This window comes from Canis aureus, chromosome 6 (assembly GCF_053574225.1).
Source record: "Canis aureus isolate CA01 chromosome 6, VMU_Caureus_v.1.0, whole genome shotgun sequence".
In the NCBI taxonomy this organism is placed as follows: Eukaryota; Metazoa; Chordata; class Mammalia; order Carnivora; family Canidae; genus Canis; species Canis aureus.
In genome coordinates, this window is record NC_135616.1 from 67,083,311 (window position 1) to 67,102,023 (window position 18,713).

The window sequence follows — 18,713 nt, forward strand, 5'->3', positions numbered from 1 at the left end:
TTCCCTGCTGAGAGGGAACTCAATTTGGGGCTTAATCCCAGGACCCCGGGAATCATGACCTGAGCTGAAGGCAGATGCTTAACCAACTGAGCCACTCAGGTGTCCCCAAAAGTATAAAAGTGAACTTTCATAAAGTGAACATGCCTGTGTAACCAGTGTTTCACTCAAGACTATGCACTCTGGTGGCTTTAAAATAAAAGATTCATTTATTTATTTGAGAGAGAGATAGAGAGAGCAGCCCAGGTGGCTCAGCGGTTTAGTGCCACCTTCAGCCCAGGGCATGATCCTGGAGACCCAGGCTCAGAGTTTCATGTCAGGCTCCCTGCATGGAGCCTGCTTCTCCCTCTGCCTGTGTCTCTGCCTCTCTCTCTCTCTCTGTCTCTCATGAATGGATGGGTAAAATCTTAAAAGAGAGAGAGAGAGAGAGAGAGAGAGAGAGAGAGAGAGAAAGAGAGAGAATATGAGCAGGGGGAGGGGTAGAGGGAGAGGGAAAGAGAAAACCCCAAGCGAACTCCCCACTGAGCTTGGACCTCGACCTTGGGCTTAACAATGGCTGGATCTCAGGATCCTGAGATCATATCCTGAGCTGAAATCAAGAATCAGATGCTTAATTGACTGAGCCACCCAGTACAATTGACTGCGCCCTTCTGGGTTTTAATACCACAGAATAGTTTTGCCTGATTTTGAGCTTTATGTGAATGGAAACATAGGAGTTCTTTTGTATCAGGCTTTCTGGGTTCTATGTTTAAGAGATTCATTCATGTGTTGTAATTGTAACTAATTCATTCTTGCTGCTGAATGGTACTCCATTATGTAAACACACTATATTTATTCTACTGTTGGTGGACTTCTGGGAGTTTCCAGTTTGGGAAAATAGAAATAGAAACAGTGCTGCCATGAATGTTCCTGTACATGCGTTTAGTGAACACATGTATGCATTCTCACCAGATAAAAGTAGAATTGCTGTATACTTCTGTTCATAAGAGAATTCTGCTTGCTTCATTCTCATGTTATCTAAACTGTTGCTGAATACAGGAAAAGAAACTTTCTAAATATTTTTTTTCTAAATATTTTCCAGAAGGATACTACTACCCTGATACAAAATTGAGAAAGGATAGGGAAAAAAAAGGAATATTATTGGTTAATGCCCTCTTTAATTAGGGATGTAAAGATACTACCGTCAGCAAACAGAATCCACAGATATGAAAAAAAAGGCAAGACCGGGACCAGAATGGGTTTATTCAGGAAGAGAAGCATCACTTAAAATTAGGAAATCTATTAATGTATTAAAATGTATGTTAACTTATCAATTTCAATTATAAATATAATTCATTAAATTCCTATTAACTTAATAATATTGTTAATATAGTTCATTACAAGAGAAATTTTATTAATAATTCCTTTAAAAGGTTAAAGGAGGGGATCCCTGGGTGGCGCAGTGGTTTGGCGCCTGCCTTTGGCCCGGGGCGCGATCCTGGAGACCCGGGATCGAATCCCACGTCGGGCTCCTGGTGCATGGAGCCTGCTTCTCCCTCTGCCTGTGTCTCTGCCTCTCTCTCTCTCTCTCTCTCTGACTATCATAAATAAAAAAAAAAAATCAAAAGGTTAAAGGAGAAAAACATATAAACGGCCTAAAAAGCTGTCCATAATATTAAATTCACGTTTCTAGTAAAAATTCTAGAAACAGAGAAATACAAAGGTCCCTGCATCTTCTCTTCATTCTACTTTTCAGGTTCATGGTCTGTAATTACACCATAGACAGACTAACCCCTGCCTAAAACAACGGATGAGTTTGAATTTTTCCTTCTCTATTTATTAGCTGTGCAGCCTTGGGCAAGTTGCTCAACCACTCTGTGATTTCCTCCGTACACAGTGCAAATAACTGTACCTATCATTAGTAGTCGGGATTAAGTCCCTTACACATGAACGGCTTCAGTGAGTCATTATTATCACCGCATTTTAATTACAAGAATTTGTCCATCAGCCATCCCTTGATTGGATCGTGAGCGCCTGGAGAGCAAACAGGGGCAGACTCCAGAACCTCGAGGAAGGCTTGTGGAGTCCTGACGGCAGCTCTCCCAGCGTCTGGCCTTTCCTCCTGCCCTGTCCACCTGTGTCACACGCCCGGCAACCACTCTTTAGAACTCCTTCTTTGCACCAATCTTGATGGTGCTCATTACGCCGTTCTGAGTACCAAATGCACACACAGTGTTTCCGTTTTTGCTTTACAACACTTGGGGCGTAATAACCCCTAAGTACAAGTTGATTGTTATAATCATGTCGCAGGTTTTGTGTAGTTTTGTGTTCAGTTCCTTTAGGGCACAGCGGTCTCGTACTGTTTCAGTTCAGCGTCTGCAAAACACGACAGCCGAGGCTCGGTCCCAGGAGCCCGGGGCTAGCGGGGCCCGGCTGGGGGGAAGCGGGGGGCGACCCCGGGCGACCCCGCCCCGCCCCGCCCCGCCCCGAGGAAGGGGAGGACAGCCAACCAGGCGGCTTCCGCGCGGAAAGCCCCGCCCCCCGGATTTTCACCCGTTATTCAAGTCCGAGCCAAGCTCCCGAGCAACAGATGCGCGCGCAGGGGTCCGAGGCCAGGTTGGGGGCGCCCGGGCCACACGACCCGCCGAGGCGGGCGCAGGCGGAACCTTCGTCCTCGGCTCCGTGTTTCCCGCGACTCCGCTCCTACCGCCACACTAGCACCCGGGGGCCACCGTCCCCGCCCCGAGGGCCTATTCCCGGAACGGTTTCCTGACTCTGAATAGTCATTTTGGTGCAACGACGAACAGACGTCCCAACGGCTGAGGAGAGTCTCTCCGAGCTGCAGCTCCGTAGCGTGGCCCCGCGAGTGCCCGGTAGCCGGACGTGGGCGCACCCCGCGCAGAGCCCGCCGCCGCCGCCGCCGCCGCGCCTCGCCCCGCGCGCGTGCTCGGACACGTGCTCGGACGTGTGCTCGGGCGCGCGCGTGCTCGGACACGTGCTCAGGCGCGCGCGGGGCCCCGCCCGCCCCGCCCCCGCCCCCGCGCGCACGCGCACGTGGCCCCGCCCCCGCCCGCGCCCCGCCCCCCGCCCTCCCTTCCGGATCTCTCAGCTGCGCCGCCGGGAGACCCCCTTGCCGGTGAGGGGCCCCGGGTCGAGCCCGAGCGCGGTGCCGGCCGGAGGAAGCCGCGGGAGACCGGGTGGGCCGGGCGAGCCGCCGAGAGTAGCGGGGCCTGCCCTGCACGCCCGGAGAGAAGTGGGAGGCGGGCGGAGTTACGGGAGGCCGCGCGAGCGAGTGAGCGTGGGTCCGACTCGAGGTCGGGCTCGGGCCCGAGGCGGGTGGGCCAGGCCCCCCGAGCCGGCGTTGCGCGCGGCCTGGGACGCACGGCGCGGGCGCGGAGGCGCGGGGCGAGCGAGGACGCATGGCCTCGCCATTCCTGACCGCGGGGGCCACCACGGGCGACAGCGGCGGAGAGCTGAGCTCGGGGGACGACTCCGGCGATGTGGAACCCCGCCAGAGCCCCGAGACCGAGGCGTCCGGGAGCCTGGCAGAGCTCTTTGAGCAGGCTGCCGCGCACCTCCAGGGCCTGGTTCAGGTGGCCAGCCGGGAGCAGCTCTTGTACCTGTATGCCAGGTACAAGCAGGTAAGGCCCCGGGAAGGGGGTGCGTGCGGGAGAGCGGCAGGAGAGGCCTTCTCTGTCCCCCAGAATCTGATCGTACAGGTGCTTGGGTTGATGGCTAGGTGGGATGAAGTTTGCGTGTGTGTGGGGGCGCGTGTGTGTGGTCATCTCCTAAAGCATTAGCATCATTCTGAATGTGGATAGGGCCTGTCCGCTGTCCTGGGAGACAGAGGTGGTTGGACACCGAATGGCAGTTTCCCGTGTCTTCTCTGACTTGTACAGTGACCTTGCACTCGTGCTTTTACCAGCTTCAGAACCTTTGTAAAATGAGGATGATGAAATAAGGTTTGTCATTCACTCTTGCCAAAGGGTCATATGGAGGTAATTATGGAAGTAACATGGTCCTATGGAAGTAATGTTAAAAAAGAAATTGTGAGATCCAGGAGAATTATGTGATCGTAATAAAAGGGTGATGCAAAATAAACCATTACTAGTTTTATTATTGTGATTTTTAAAATCCTAGTTATATTAGACTTGTGTTTTGGCTTAATGGGCAGGAATTCTGACTGTTAGATACAATTATAAACATTTTAAAGCTAGTAAACGCCAGGTGAAACAATCCCCTTCCTTTGGGGGATAGGAAACGGAAGCCCAAAGAGAGTAGATAACCTGTCCAGGGTCTTAGGGACAGATGAGTGGGAACTGGAACTAGATTGTAGCTCCTGACTCTGACTAAGGCTCTGAGCTTTATCTGGGAATAATAATCCTAATGTCATGTAAGACATGTTTAATTTAGCATTCAAAGAGTCACAGGTACCAGAAGGAAAAATGATTGCTTTATCATAATCAACCAGTAGTTGTATAACATCTTTTATGTGCAAAACACTTGGGTGTTAGCCTACAGGGAGTGCAAAGAAGAAAAAGCATGGTGGTATTTTCCTTCAAGAGACTTGGAAAGTTACATGAGGAATCTAGATTTAAACACATGAAAATTGCTAAGAAGAGTTAGATAACATTTTAGGAAAACTCCAGTTCTTTGGAACACTGGAAGCAATGAGCACATTTTATTTCACTAAAAAAATTTAGGGATGCCTGGGTGGCCCAGAGGTTGAGCGTCTTGCCTTTGGCTCAGGGGGGATCAAGTCCCACATCGGGCTCCCTGCATGGAGCCTGCTTCTCCTTCTGCCTATGTCTCTTCCTCTCTCTCTGTGTCTTTCATGAATTAATAAATAAAATCTTAAAAAAAAATTTTTTTTACCGTTGTTTTACTTCTTGATATCTATTCCCTTATGCATTCTTTTAAGAAAAAAAAATAGTTTTAAGACCCCTCTGTAGGGGATCCCTGGGTGGCTCAGCGGTTTAGTACCTGCCTTTGGCCCAGGGCATGATCCTGGAGTCCCGGGATCGAGTCCTGCATCGAGCTCCTTGCATGGAGCTTGCTTCTTCCTCTGCCTCCATCTCTGCCTCTCTCTCTCTCTCTCTGTGTGTGTGTGTGTGTGTGTGTGTGTGTGTGTGTGTTTCTCATGAATAAATAAAATCTTAAAAAAAAAAAAGACCCCTCTGTATTCTTCAACTGAATATACTGAATAGTGATGAACTATCTTTTGAGGACTGGTGAATTTGAATTATGAATACCAGTTAAAGTGACTTGAGAGACATAGCTGTAGATACATACGGTATAAATTACAGTGTTGAATGAAAATTGCCCTTGAATTGGCTTTGGAATTTCTTTCTTGCAGAAGTTCTGGATTATCTTTTTCTCTTTGGTTATTTACCTTGTCGCAATAACATCAAAATGAGACTTTCAGTTATTTAACAAGAGTTTATTGAACATTCTGCTAGGACCTTTAACATGTCTGACTGCTAATTCTTCGGGCAGCATAAAACTGTTTTTCTCCAAATTCCCTAGAGAACATTCTTTCTCTTTCTAGGACATAACTTTATTACTGATATTAGTGTCATCGTTATTAGTATCTGATTTCTGGATTATCAGTGAACTATAGTCATCTGTTAACTGGTAACCATTCTGTCTCAAGTATACTCACTTAATCCTGGAAGTGGTGTGTCCCTCACCCTTTCAAGAACTCCATGTTAAGGTGTTTAGAGATATTCTGTATCTGGAAATAAAATTCTTCATTATTAGAAAATAGGATTATGCTTACTTAGATATGACATTGGGATGCAATTTTCATCCATTCTTCTACATTTTTTTTCTTTTTTTTTTTGAGCGGGAGAAAGAATTGTAAGCAGGCTCCATGCCCAGTGCAGAGCCTGATGCAGGGCTCCATGCCATGACCCCAAGATCATGACCTCAGCTAAAAATCAGGAGTCAGATACTTAACTGACTGAGCACCCAGGTGCCCCTAAATATATTTTTTAAAGGTTTTATTTATTTATTCATGAGAGACACACAGAGAGAGGGTGAGACACCGGCAGAGGGAGAAGCAGGCCGCATGCAGGGAGCCCGACTTGGGACTCCATCCCAGGTCTCCAGGATCATGCCCAGGGCTGAAGGTGGCACTAAACCACTGAGCCACCAGGGCTGCCCTAATTTTTTTTTTTTTTTAACAGAATTCTGAGATAGTGTTAAAAATCTTTGATTTTTTTGATTAGCATCTTTGATAAAATAATAAAATTGAAATGCCAATATAATTCTTGCATGGTGGATCAGAATCTCTCATGAAACAATTATGTTTTGTATTTGGAGTAGCACTGTATTTTGGAGGCCAAATGAAATAGTTGTCCCCAGGAGGATGATAAAAATAAGCTGAGCTGTGAGCCTTCTTTTCTTAGGCAGAGCTCCAAACTTACCTAACATAATAGCTCTTTTAGCCTCACATAAGCCTGTGGCTTCAAAATCATCTTTTAGTGAAGTTTCAAATAGATCACACCAATGAACAGTCTTTTGGTACTCCACATTATCCTACACTTTCCCATCAAAAGATCATTAATTGACTCCTGTGAAAACTCCAGGACAATGAAAATTACAAATCCCTGTTAGCTTCATTTTTACAGGACCCTTCAGCACTAGCACAGTGAAGATTCTCAGCATGTTCTACTTTAACCTGCTCACACATAATTCACTGGCATTTGCCATTAGCCCCCTTTGTTAAAATATTCTGTTTTAAGGGCACTGGATATATCCTGTATGTATCAGAACATACTGTTCTGTTAAGGTGGCACATTTTGTAACTGCTTTATAGCTTATGATTCATTATTAATGATTTGGAAACTGTTTCTCATCATGTCCTAAAACCCTGTAGTTTTATTTATCCAGTCTTTTCTTTTTTTTTTTTTTTAATTTATTTTTTATTGGTGTTCAATTTACTAACATACAGAATAACCCCCAGGGCCCGTCACCCATTCACTCCCACCCCCCGCCCTCCTCCCCTTCTACCACCCCTAGTTCGTTTCCCAGAGTTAGCAGTCTTTACGTTCTGTCTCCCTTTCTGATATTTCCCACACATTTCTTCCCCCTTCCCTTATATTCCCTTTCACTATTATTTATATTCCCCAAATGAATGAGAACATATAATGTTTGTCCTTCTCCGACTGGCTTACTTCACTCAGCATGATACCCTCCAGTATCCAGTCTTTTCTGATCCAGAACAATTCTTTGAATTGGGGAATACAGAAGCTTCTGTTTCAGAATACAAGGTCAGCTGCTGAGCTTTTATTTTCATCACACATAATGGTCTGGAGGTAGGTGATCTAGTGCTGGTAGGGTGATTTTGCTTCATGAGATCACCCAGGGGCTTAGTCTTTTTCTGTCCTGTAGTTCAGCCATCCCCAAAGGCAGCAGTTCTCAAATTATGGTGTAGAGACCCTTGAGAATCCCTGAGACTTTCTCAGGAGATCTATAAGATCAGAACTATTTTCATGATAATACTAAAACAATATTTGCCTTTCTTCTGTGTGGTAAAACTGCTGATGCATCAGCATGAATCAAGGCTGGGCAGCAGACTGTACCAGTAGTCATATATTTTTACCACCATGTACTCAGTTAAAAAAAAAAAAAGCCAATTTCACTTAAAAATGTCTTTGATAAAGCAGTAAAAACTATTGATTTTTATTAAATATTAACTCTTGAGTACAGGTCTTTGAAATGGGGAGTACACACAAGGCAGTTCTGCACACTGCATTATGTTGGTTATTTTGAGGAAAAGCACTTGTGTAATTTTTGAGTTGCAAGCTGAGCTATCCACATTTTACGTGAAACATCATTTTTCCTTAATAGCACAACTCACAGATAAACTATGTTTATTTAAATTTGAGTATTTGGCAGATGGCTTCTTCAAAGTCAATGAAGTGAGCCTGTCACTTTAAGGAAAACAGCTGCCAGTATTTGTTGCCAGTGGTCGTGTTTGAGCCTTCAAGTGAAAATTAGAGGTTTGGCAAATCTGTGTCACATGAACTTGACAGCTTCCTAATACTTAAAAACTTTTTCAGTGAGATTAATGGTGATTTTAATGATTGTAAACTTTGGCTCTTGTATAATGAAATGTGTCAGCATTGGAAGGAATGTATAACTTAGTGAACCATACTTTCCAAATATTGCATGGAATGTTACAAATTATGTGTGATCCATTCAAAGTGCAAGTCAGACCAATGGATTTTATTTTATTTTTTTTAGATTTTATTTATTTATTTATTCATGAAAGACACAGAGAGAGAAAGGTAGAGAGGTAGGCAGAGTGAGAAGTGGGCTCCAGGGCAAGGAGCCTGATGTGGGACTCGATCCTCAGACCACGGGATCACGCCCTGAGCCAGGGGCAGGTGCTCAACCGCTGAGCCACCCAGGCGTCCTAGACCAAGGATTTTAATGTAACAGTAGGAAAAATTCATTGATGTGACATCAGCATCCACATTGCATCTAACCTTAAAGAAACTGCCACTCACTGAGTTTTGGTGTCGTATTGAAGAAGAGTATCCACAATTATCTGAAAATGCTATTAAAATACTTCTTTCTTTTTTAACAGTGCATCTATGTGAAGCCACATTTTCTTCATATACTTCAACCAAAGCAACATATTGCAATAGATTAAGGCAGACATTAAAGAGATGTGCAAAATGTAAAACAATGTCACTCTTCTAAGTTTTTTTGCTTTAGAATATACTTTTCATAAAATTTTGTTACTTATGTTAACTTAATGAGTTTATTATTTTTAAATGAATTAATACATATTTTAAAAATATCTTTTAAATGTTAACATGGTAAATATGATAGATACAACCCACATAAACAAAGCTTCTTGGGGTCCTCGCTTTTTAAGAGTATAAAGGGATCATGAGACCAAAAAGTTTGAGAACTGTTTACCTCACATCTCTTTCCATGGCCAAAGATGGCTCACCATCACTACATGCATGTTCTCCCTTTTTTTTCAAGGAAGATATTTATATCACTTTCATGCACATTTAGTCCCCTGAACTCAGACTGAAGTTGCACAGTCACATGTAACGTTTAGCTGGGTGACCGGGTGTCTGGCTGAGACTTCTGTAACTGTAGGAGAAATAGAGATATTAGTATTTATTTCTACCACTGGCTAGTATCTCATTAAAAAAACAAATAGTAATGACTGCTGGTTTTATGATGTGTCATAGTTTCTCTCCTGTTTCTGATAATCCAGTAGTTCTAGTGATTTTGGAGATGCCAGAATTGAGGCTTAGATAGGATGTGGCAGGTAAAACAGAGGGGTATGGAAAAAGAATATTGGACTTTGGAGTCAAACCATCCTAAATTCAAATGCTGACTCCTAATTCAGGATTTGCTAATGTGTGAACTCTGACAACCCTCCTCAGTTTCTCTGTACTCATTTCTACAATGGGTTTATAATGGCAAACCTAGCAGGATGGTTTATGTGGCTCATTTACCATAACAAATGAAGCTTTTGGTTTATGGTGATGAAGAAATGCAGTTCCTGCTCTCTCACTGTTTTTTCCCTCCATCCACTTATTCTAGAGTTGTTCCTGTATAAGTGTACATTGTAATATCCATCGGAGGGCTGTGTGATTAATTGCTAAGCAAATGATGGAGATGTTATTTGTTATGACTTCAGAGATGGGTGAGATCATTGGAGACCAAGCATTCCTACAGTCTCAACCTAGAGGGGACTGAAAACTGAAAAGCTGAAGGAAGAGGAGAAGGCATTTGGAGAGGGGGTGGTAATGAGAATCAAAGTACTCAAAGCAGTGAGAAGTCAGTCTGGTTAGCGAGTACACATCAGTGTGATCTTAGCAAAATTCAAGTGTGTAACAGTAGATGGCTAGAAGGTCTCTGAGAAGTAGACGGGAGTTGGATTGTGGTATTAGAAAGGTAGGTGTTTGGTTGGATACGTGCCTACCACGTTCATTCTACATTCAACAAACATTTTTTACTACCTCAGGTTAGGCGCCATAAAAGGTGCAGGGAGGGAGTTAAGAATGGTTTCCTAGAGGCTGTGTTCTGATAGGAAGATGAGACTACACAAAACTTTTTAACACCAGGTAAAAGTGGAAAGTGGAGTAAAAGCTGTGAGAGTTCATCAGAAAGAGATTGCTTCTGGCAGTGGGAATCGGGTTGTATGAATTCGGCACTGGTGTGAAATTTCATTTATGTTTATTGACGATGAAAATATAGTTCACTACAAATATTATTTGAGGATTACAAATAAGTATTCACTACAAACAAGAAAAGATTATTGTGGAGTAGATAGAATTTATATTGTTGAAAAACCCTTGAAAAGTTTTGCACTGCTGTTAGCATCTATTGTTGTATCAATTAGTTTCATAATAGGATACTTTACAAATAGTGTACTTTATCCTGGAGTTTGGGAGAGATAAAATGCTGATAGTATAATGAGAATCACCATAAATAAACAATATTATGAATTCTGATAAACTGTACTTTAAAGCTTGTTTATTACACACTTAAAAATTCTTCTATATAATAAATGCTAATAAGGAGTACATAATCTGTATTAATAATTTGCTTTGTATATATAATTTGTCTACTAGGTTAGGAATGCAAGTTTTTTTTTGTATCAGAAATTTTTTTTTTTTGTATCACAGTATTTTTTTTTTTTTTTTTATGTATCACAGTATTAGACGATGGTTGTTTTATGCTGTAAGCCAAAGCAGCCTGTATTTAAAATTCGCTTTTCTTTGCCTTTGCAAAGAATGTTAAATTTTGTTATTCTAATAGACTAATAGATGTAAATATTTTCTAACCTATAGTTGCTGAGTATACATAATACCTGTGAAAAATAAAAGTTTCTCTGGCATTTCTTTGAAAAATAAGTTCTTGATTTATTTTTTTCTCTCCTTTCAATTAGGTCAAAGTTGGAAATTGTAATACTCCTAAACCAAGCTTCTTTGATTTCGAAGGAAAGCAGAAATGGTAAGAAATTCTCGAAATCTAATGAGGTTGTTGGAAATGGTTTAGGTGTTTAGGAATTAGAAAGTAGTGAGCAGATTAAAGAATTATTTTTATATTAATCTCTGCTGTAGACTGTGCTAACAACAGGCAATTGGGAGAGAGATTAAAAGAATCGGCTTTAAGCTAAGTCTCCTAAAGGATTCTCATGCCATGATGTTGGTATATATACATAGTTCACAACAGACATACTCTTCTTACATATGAATAGCTTCTTAGAGAGTGATGATAAGAGTTATTGTTTGAGATTTTCCTATCCTGTCATGCATCCTCTAATGGCTAACAATTTATGCCCTGTGGAGGAATCTTTGGAAGGAGGACAGGAGGATAGGAAGGGTGAAAAAAAGGATAAATTCCTAATTTTATCTTCTTAACTCTAATGCTCTTCTATAACTTGCCCCACCCACACCATAGTGAATAAATACTTATAATAGCCGGTTGAGAAGAAAGGGAGAAAAAAAAAAAAGATACTGAGTCTACTTTCCTGAATCCATAAAAAGATTATCCCGTTCCCAGTTTTTTTTTACTTCTAATTCAGAAGTTCCTTCTTATCATATCAGGCTTTATTTACTCTTACCTTGTCTAAGTGAAAAAAAGAGAAACTATATACAATAGAGACTCTTAGTTATAGGAGGAAGGACTCTGGAGAATCAGTCGTGGAATTAAAAGTATAAAGCATAGGGTTTTAAAAAAGAGAAATTTGAAGAGTGCTATACTATAAATGGATTCTAACTTTACAGTCTAGAGCAGTGCTACTCAAAATGCGGTCCCCTGACAAGTTACCTGTCTATGAACTCTTTGTTACCCAGCTGTAAAGAGATGCAAAGCTTGAACTTGAATGTAAATCAATTATTATGTCATTAAGCCCATGTTTAGTTCAGCTGGCTTTTTTTGTGTAGGACATTCTCAGTGAAGGAAGCAGTGCTTTGATTTCCATTCTGGCAGAAGCTTTCTTTGCTGATGATAACAGTTTTCTGACACTTTACTACTGTTGTGGAGGATACATGATGCAACTTTCATTGTGAGCTTTTTGTTTTAATTTATGAAATTTTATAACTTCAGCATTCTTTCTTCCCCATGCGTGCCTGGTTTTTCATTGTTTTTAGCAATTTTAAAAAGTTTTGATTTTAAAACCTCTATATTAATTCAGGCAAGAATCATCAATGGGTGCTGAAACCAATAGATGAAAAACTACTGAGGAGCAGCATTTACACAATTTGACCCTCAGTTTACTTTTTAATTACAAGGAAGACAAAAAGGGATACTGCTTTTACCAAGTCTGTAATTGTTCATTGATGATGGGTAAAACTGATGGTATGTGCCCCCAGTGTGATACAGTGTGATACATATGCCAAAATGTTTCACCTGATTCTCCTCATGGTTAATCATTTTGGGCAAGAACACCCTGTAAGTGAGGAAACAATCAGAAAAATTCAAATTGAGACATATTTTATAAAGCAAGTGGTTTGGACTCTCAAAAAAATATCAATATAATGAAAGAAAGGCTAAAGATACATGAAACTCAATGCTATGTGTGAATCTTGATTGACTCATGGTCTCGGAGAAGAAATCCATAAAGAACATTATTGGGAAATGCGGGAAATCTGAAGGTAGATCTGTATTTATATAATAGTATTGATGTTAAATTTTCTCAGTTTGATATATGTGGATATATTTAGGGGTAGTGTGTTGGAATGTATACAGGTAACCCACAAGAGAGTCAGTAAAAATAAATTTGGAAAATTTCAGAAAGATGTTATATCATTATGGGAGCAGGAAGGTAGTGAAAAAACCGCACTGTTTTACAGTGAATTAGTGGATCTACTTCCTGGTTGAATGTAGAAAGAATTGGCAGGGCAAAACCAAGAAGGAGCCTGTCTTGGCAGCTTGCAGAAAAAAGAAACAGAGGATGACTCAGAAGGGGGCACGGGACTAAAATATTGCTCTTGGTTTTTACACTGTAGGTAGTCCCTACCTTCTTACTCAATAGAATTCTTACTTCTGTCTTTACCACTCCTCACTTTTGAAGTTCTTGCCTCAGGATCCACTACTACTAGCTTAGAGATGAGAAAACAGCAGAAGGGGAAGGTGTTTTTCTCACAGCTTACATAAGAAATTCAAAGCATTTTCTCAGGGAATATTGTTTTGTGTGATGATTGGTTCGCGTGTTACCAAAATGCTGTATAAGGTGGAAACTACTTTTTTTTTGTTTTGTTTTTGTTGGAAACTACTTTATTGGTCTGTAGGTCATACATTCTCAATAGGGATGAAAGGTGGGTTTTGAGGAGTTGTAAAATTGTGTGTATTATAATTTTTTGTGGTCTTCCAAAGCTCATTTGATATATGAGTTGTATATCTGTGTTATACAATTTCATGGGGGAGGGTGATTAGGGAAAAAAAAGTCTAAAAAGGCTCCTTTGGTGACGGGGTATAAGGTGTGTGTTGGTATAGACCATTGTGAATGCAAAAAGAGAACTACTCATCTATGGCTTATTATATCTGTGTCTCACATTCTTAAAATGTGCATACCAATTTTTTAATGCTAAGAAGGAATGTGCCATTTGTGTTAATTCCATAGATAATGAAAGATCATTTTGGATATTCTTTACTCTAGGGAAGCATGGAAAGCACTTGGTGATTCAAGCCCCAGCCAAGCAATGCAGGAGTATATTGCAGTAGTTAAGAAATTAGATCCAGGTTGGAATCCTCAGGTAAGATTTGATGATTGTAAGTAATACTTCCAAAAACGTACCATCTTCCTCTCAATTAAAAATTGAAAACCAAGCATAGGCTTAAGTAACATTCTTTTTTTTTTTTTTTTCTTTTTTTTAAGATTCTATTTATTTGAGAGAGAGAGCACAGGGTGGGGGTGGATAGTGGTGGTGAGGGGAAAAGGGAGAGGGAGAAACAGACTCCCTGCTGAGCATGACTACCTTTTTGAAGTCACTGAAACATTTCCTGATGTTTTTGATGTACGAGAATATTTTCAGAAATATTCCGTTTTGTTAATATCTTTTATGAAACATCAAGTTTGTATACAAATGTGTATCTATTGTAAAGGTCCTAAGGACTTGGTATCTGAAATTCAGTGGTAAAAGCACATGTCCCTCTGAGCTGAACAGCCTGAACACATATGCCACAATGTTTAAAAAGCAAAACAAAACCTGAGTTTGAATGTGTTTCAGTGAGTACTTTACTCTTCAGTATCAGTGGTCTTAGTTCTTTCTTCCCTGTTGATTTTGCATGATTGTTTCTGATGCCTGGCCTATGTAGGCGTTTGAGTTTGTAAGTTCTGATAAATGACAGAATTTATGATTTCTTACCTTCAATACCTTAATTACTAAATAAAAATCTGTTAACCAGCACTCTCTCTCTTTTTTTTTTTTTTTTTTTTTTTTTTAGATTTATTTATTTACTGGAGAGAGAGAGAGAATGTGTGGGTGCACAGGAACTGGGGTGGGGGCAGAGGGAGAGAATCTTCAAGCAGACTCCTCACTGAGCCTGGAGCCTGACTTTGGGTTTGATCTCACAACCCATGGATCATGACTTGAGCTAAAACCAAGAGTGGGTACTCAAGTGACTGAGCCACCCAGGTGCCCCTGTTAGCTGTAACTCTTACAAATGGTTGCAGAGTCCATGTGGTTAGGTAGTTCTTCCTTAAGGAAATTTAAACAGCAGTAAGGGTGCTTTTTTTTTTTTTTTTTTTTTTTTAGTAAGGGTGCTTTTTAAAAATATGTAAATCTCACCTATTGAACATAAATTTGAGAAAGCCAAACTGAATCAAAGGCACTTTCAAATAAAGATCATTCTCTCAGGGTTGTGAGATCGAGCCCTCTGCTGAAGATTCTCTCTCCCTCTGCTCCCCCCCACGCTCCCCACATGTGCATGCACTCTCTTTCTCTTAAAAAAAAAAAAAAAATCAAAGATCATTCTTGTAATACATTGTTCTCAACATTTCTTGCCATCCATAATCTAGTTCTAAAGAGGAATTTTATGTTTTGTTTACGTTTTGTTTTTAAACATCTGAGCTGATCTCCTGTGACTCAGCTTTATTTCCCCTTCTTTCTGACTGATATGAAGTATATCATAACTGCAATCTCAAGACATTTGATATTCCAGTTATTATCTTTTAGGTTAAAGCATCATTTTCTTTTGATACTAGTTTCTGAAATCAGTGAAGTAATAATAGTTCTCATTGCTGAATGTGTTAAGCTCTTTACATGTGTTGTCTTTGAAATCTTCATAAGAATCTTAAGATTTTTTTATTTTTTTATATTTATTTATTTGTTTATTTATTTTTTAGATTTTTTTATTTTTAACTAATCTCTACACCCAATGTGGGCCTCAAACACATGACCCAAAAATCAAGAGTTGCATGCCCTACTGACTGAGCCAGCCCTCACAAGAATCTTAAGAATTAAATTAGAAACTATTATTGTCTGCATTTTAAAAATGAGGAAATTCAGATACAGAGTGGTTTAGTATCTTGCCCAAGATTAGCTAGGTAATAAATGATAGTGCTAGGATTTGGACATATATGTATTGGAGTCCAGAGCTCCACTCTTTAATCTTTTCCACAGCTGACGTTTTGTATTTACATGTATTTACATACATGGACATTTGTGTATGTGTGTGTATAAAACGTATGTATAGTATCCATCTAAACTTACGGGGTTGTATGTATATAAAAAATTCAAGTAAAGGTAGTTACTATTTTAATCAAAGCTCCGTAGACTATAAAGTGAAGTATAAAATGAACAGTGTTGGGATGCCTGGGTGGCTCAGCGGTTGAGCATCTGCCTTTGACTCAGGTCATGATCCCGGGGTCTCAGGATCCATTCCCACATCAGGCTCCTTTCTTGGAGCCTGCTTCTCCCTCTGCCTATGCCTCTGCCTCTCTCTATGTCTCTCATGAATAAATAAATAAAATCTTAAAAAAAAATGAGCAGTGCTTTATAATGTAAACCCTTGACTGTGTTTTCTGTTCTATTTCGTCTTATCTCAAGAATATGCTGTTGAGGGGCACCTGGGTGGTTCAGTGGTTGAGTGTGCCTTTGGCTCAGGTCATGATTCCAGGGTCTGAGGTGGATTCCCACATCCGACTCCCCTCAGGAAGCCTGCTTCTCCCTCTGCCTATGTCTCTGCCTTTCTCTGTGTCTTTCATGAGTAAATGAATAAAATCTTTTCAAAAAAAAAAAAAAATGTGCTGTTGATTATCCAGTCAAGGCGGTTCTTTTGCCTTATTTGGTTTCTTGCCGGGGGAGAAGGGTAAATTTGTATTTTGGCATAACTTATTTTTATTGTTTTTGACAAATAAAAATTATATATATTTAAGGTGTACAACACAATGTGCTATTTGATATATATATATTTATACATTGTGAAATGATTCTCACAATCAGACTAACATTTTCATTACCTCTCATGGACCATTTTTTTTTTTGATACTGAGAACCCTTGGTATCTACTTTCTTAGCAATATCAAATATACAACATATTATTGTTAGCTAATATATTAATAACTAATAGTGGTACATTATTAACTAACGTATACTTGATATAATTTTTTTAAAGTTTCAGAAATAGTGCAAGGAACTTTTGGATAGTCTTTAGATACATCAATTGTGTAGTGTTTTCCCTATTTACACACACACTCAAAATTTTTTGAACCATTTTAGATAAGTTACAGATATTATGTCCCTTAATTACGAAATACTTCATTATTTCTTATAACAAGGACTTTCTTTTCTGTAACTACATCATCATTATAAAAATTGGGACGTTTTTGGTGTTATGAGTTCTTTAGAAATTTCTTTTTTTTCTTTTGTAGACCCTCTGGACTCAGAGTCCCTGCAAGGCATTCCACACACACCCCAAATTGTTTATATTAAGGTACATACTGTGATTTGATATACATGTAATGAAATGGTTACTGCAGTCAAACAAATTAATATATCTTCTTCTCATATAGTTACCTTTCTTTGTGGTGAGAGTACCTGATTTTTACTCTTTCAGCATATTTTCAGTATCAATGCAGTATTATTATTATTATTGTTAAAGATTTAATTTATTTATTCATGAGAGACAGAGAGAGAGAAAGAGAGAGAGAGGCAGAGACACAGGCAGAGGGAGAAGCAGGCTCCATGCAAGGAGCCCAATGTGGGACTTGATCCTAGGACTCTGGGATCACGTCCTGAGCCAAAGGCAGAGTGTCAACTGCTGAGCCACCTAGGCGTCCCACGATGCAGTATTATTTATTGTAGTCATCATGCCTGTATATTATTATTATTTAAAAAAAATTTTTTTAAAGTAAGCTCCATGTCCATTGTGGAGCTTGAACTCATGACCTAGGAGATCAAGAGTCATGTGCTCTGCCAACTGAGCCACCCAGGTGTCTCTATCATGCCTGTATATTAGATATCTAGACTTATTCATCCTACACAACTGCAACTTTATACTCTTTGACCAGCATCTCCCTATCTCTCAATCCCCGCCAGCCCCCGGTAACCACCTAATTTACTTGCTGCTTCTGTGAGTTTGACTTTTTAATTTCATTAAATTTTATATAAAAGTGCGATCATATTTATCTTTGGTTTATTTTACTTAGCATAATTTCTTTCAGGTTCACCTATATTGTCACAAATGACAGATTTGCTTCTTTATCAGGGCTGAATAATATTCCATTGTTTGTATATATACCACATCTTCTTTATCCATTCATCCCTAGGTAGACACTTAGGTTGTTTCTGTATCTTGGTTATTGTGAACAATGCTGCAGTGAACATGAGAGTGCACGTATCTCTTCAAGATCTTGATTTCATTTCCTTTAGATGTATACCCAGAAGTAGCATTGTTGGATGATATGAGAGTTCTGTTTTTAATTTTTAAAAGAAGATTTTATTTATTTATTTGAGAGAGCCCATGGGTACCCGCCCATGAGTGGAGGGAAGGGCAGAGGGAGAAGGAGAAGCAGACTCCCTGCTGAGCTCAGAGACCGATGTAGGGCTGGATCCCAGGACCCTGAGATCATGACCTGAGCCGAAGTCAGATGCTTAATCAACTGAGCCACCCAGGTGTCCCCTATTTTTAATTTTTTGAGGAACCTCTATGCTATTTCCCATAATGACTGTACCAATTTATATTCCAATCAGTGGTGTACTACCACAGTAGTTCTTTTTTCTCAAAATCAGGAGTTTTAACATGATTCAGTATTATTTGTTAAATCTAGGATCCATATTCAAGTTTATCATTTATTTTTAAAAATCTCCTTCATAGGGATCCCTGGGTGGCACAGCAGTTTAGTGCCTGCCTTTGGCCCAGGGTGCAATCCTGGAGACCCGGGATCGAATCCCACGTCGGGCTCCCGGTACATGGAGCCTGCTTCTCCCTCTGCCTGTGTCTCTGCCTCTCTCTCTCTCTTTCTCTCTGTGTGACTATCATAAATAAATAATAAAAAATTAAAAAAAAATCTCCTTCATAGTTACTTTAAAACATTCTGATCCATCATCCAATCCAGGATCATGCACTGTATTTAGTTGTCTCCTTAGTCCCCTTTAGTCTAGAACAGTTGCTTAGCCTTTCTTCTTCTCCTCTCTTGATTGTGATAGTTTTGAAGAATATAGGCTATCTCTTTTATAGAATGTCCCAGTTTGGGCTTGTCTGATGTTTCCTCTTAATTAGATTCAGATTATACATTTTTAGGAGAAATA

The 18,713-nt window shown here is 40.1% G+C and overlaps 1 protein-coding gene and 1 long non-coding RNA gene across 15 annotated transcripts in view; one reads left to right on the forward strand and one right to left on the reverse strand.

Annotated features, from left to right (window-relative positions):
- Nucleotides 1-1,369: 1,369 nt before the first annotated feature.
- LOC144316296 (uncharacterized) lies at nt 1,370-2,901 on the reverse strand. Its single transcript, XR_013382136.1, has 2 exons — nt 2,530-2,901; nt 1,370-2,352 (listed from the first exon to the last, which is right to left on the reverse strand). It is a non-coding gene; the product is annotated as an uncharacterized LOC144316296 (long non-coding RNA).
- Nucleotides 2,902-3,057: 156 nt separating this feature from the next.
- Nucleotides 3,058-18,713, forward strand: part of ACBD6 (acyl-CoA binding domain containing 6) — a 207,755-nt gene continuing 192,099 nt past the window's right edge. For 5 of the 14 annotated variants that reach the window (XR_013382139.1, XR_013382140.1, XM_077902080.1 and 2 more), the window contains exons 1-3: nt 3,060-3,617; nt 10,904-10,968; nt 13,619-13,715. Coding sequence is in view for 10 of the 14 variants with exons in the window: in XM_077902080.1 (XP_077758206.1) it covers nt 3,396-3,617; nt 10,904-10,968; nt 13,619-13,715 (384 nt within the window). In the remaining 4 variants the exon portion in view is untranslated. Of the gene's footprint in view, nt 3,618-10,903; nt 10,969-13,618; nt 13,716-18,713 lie in introns of all 14 variants that reach the window. The other 9 variants (XM_077902077.1, XM_077902078.1, XM_077902073.1 and 6 more) reach the window with 3 other exon arrangements.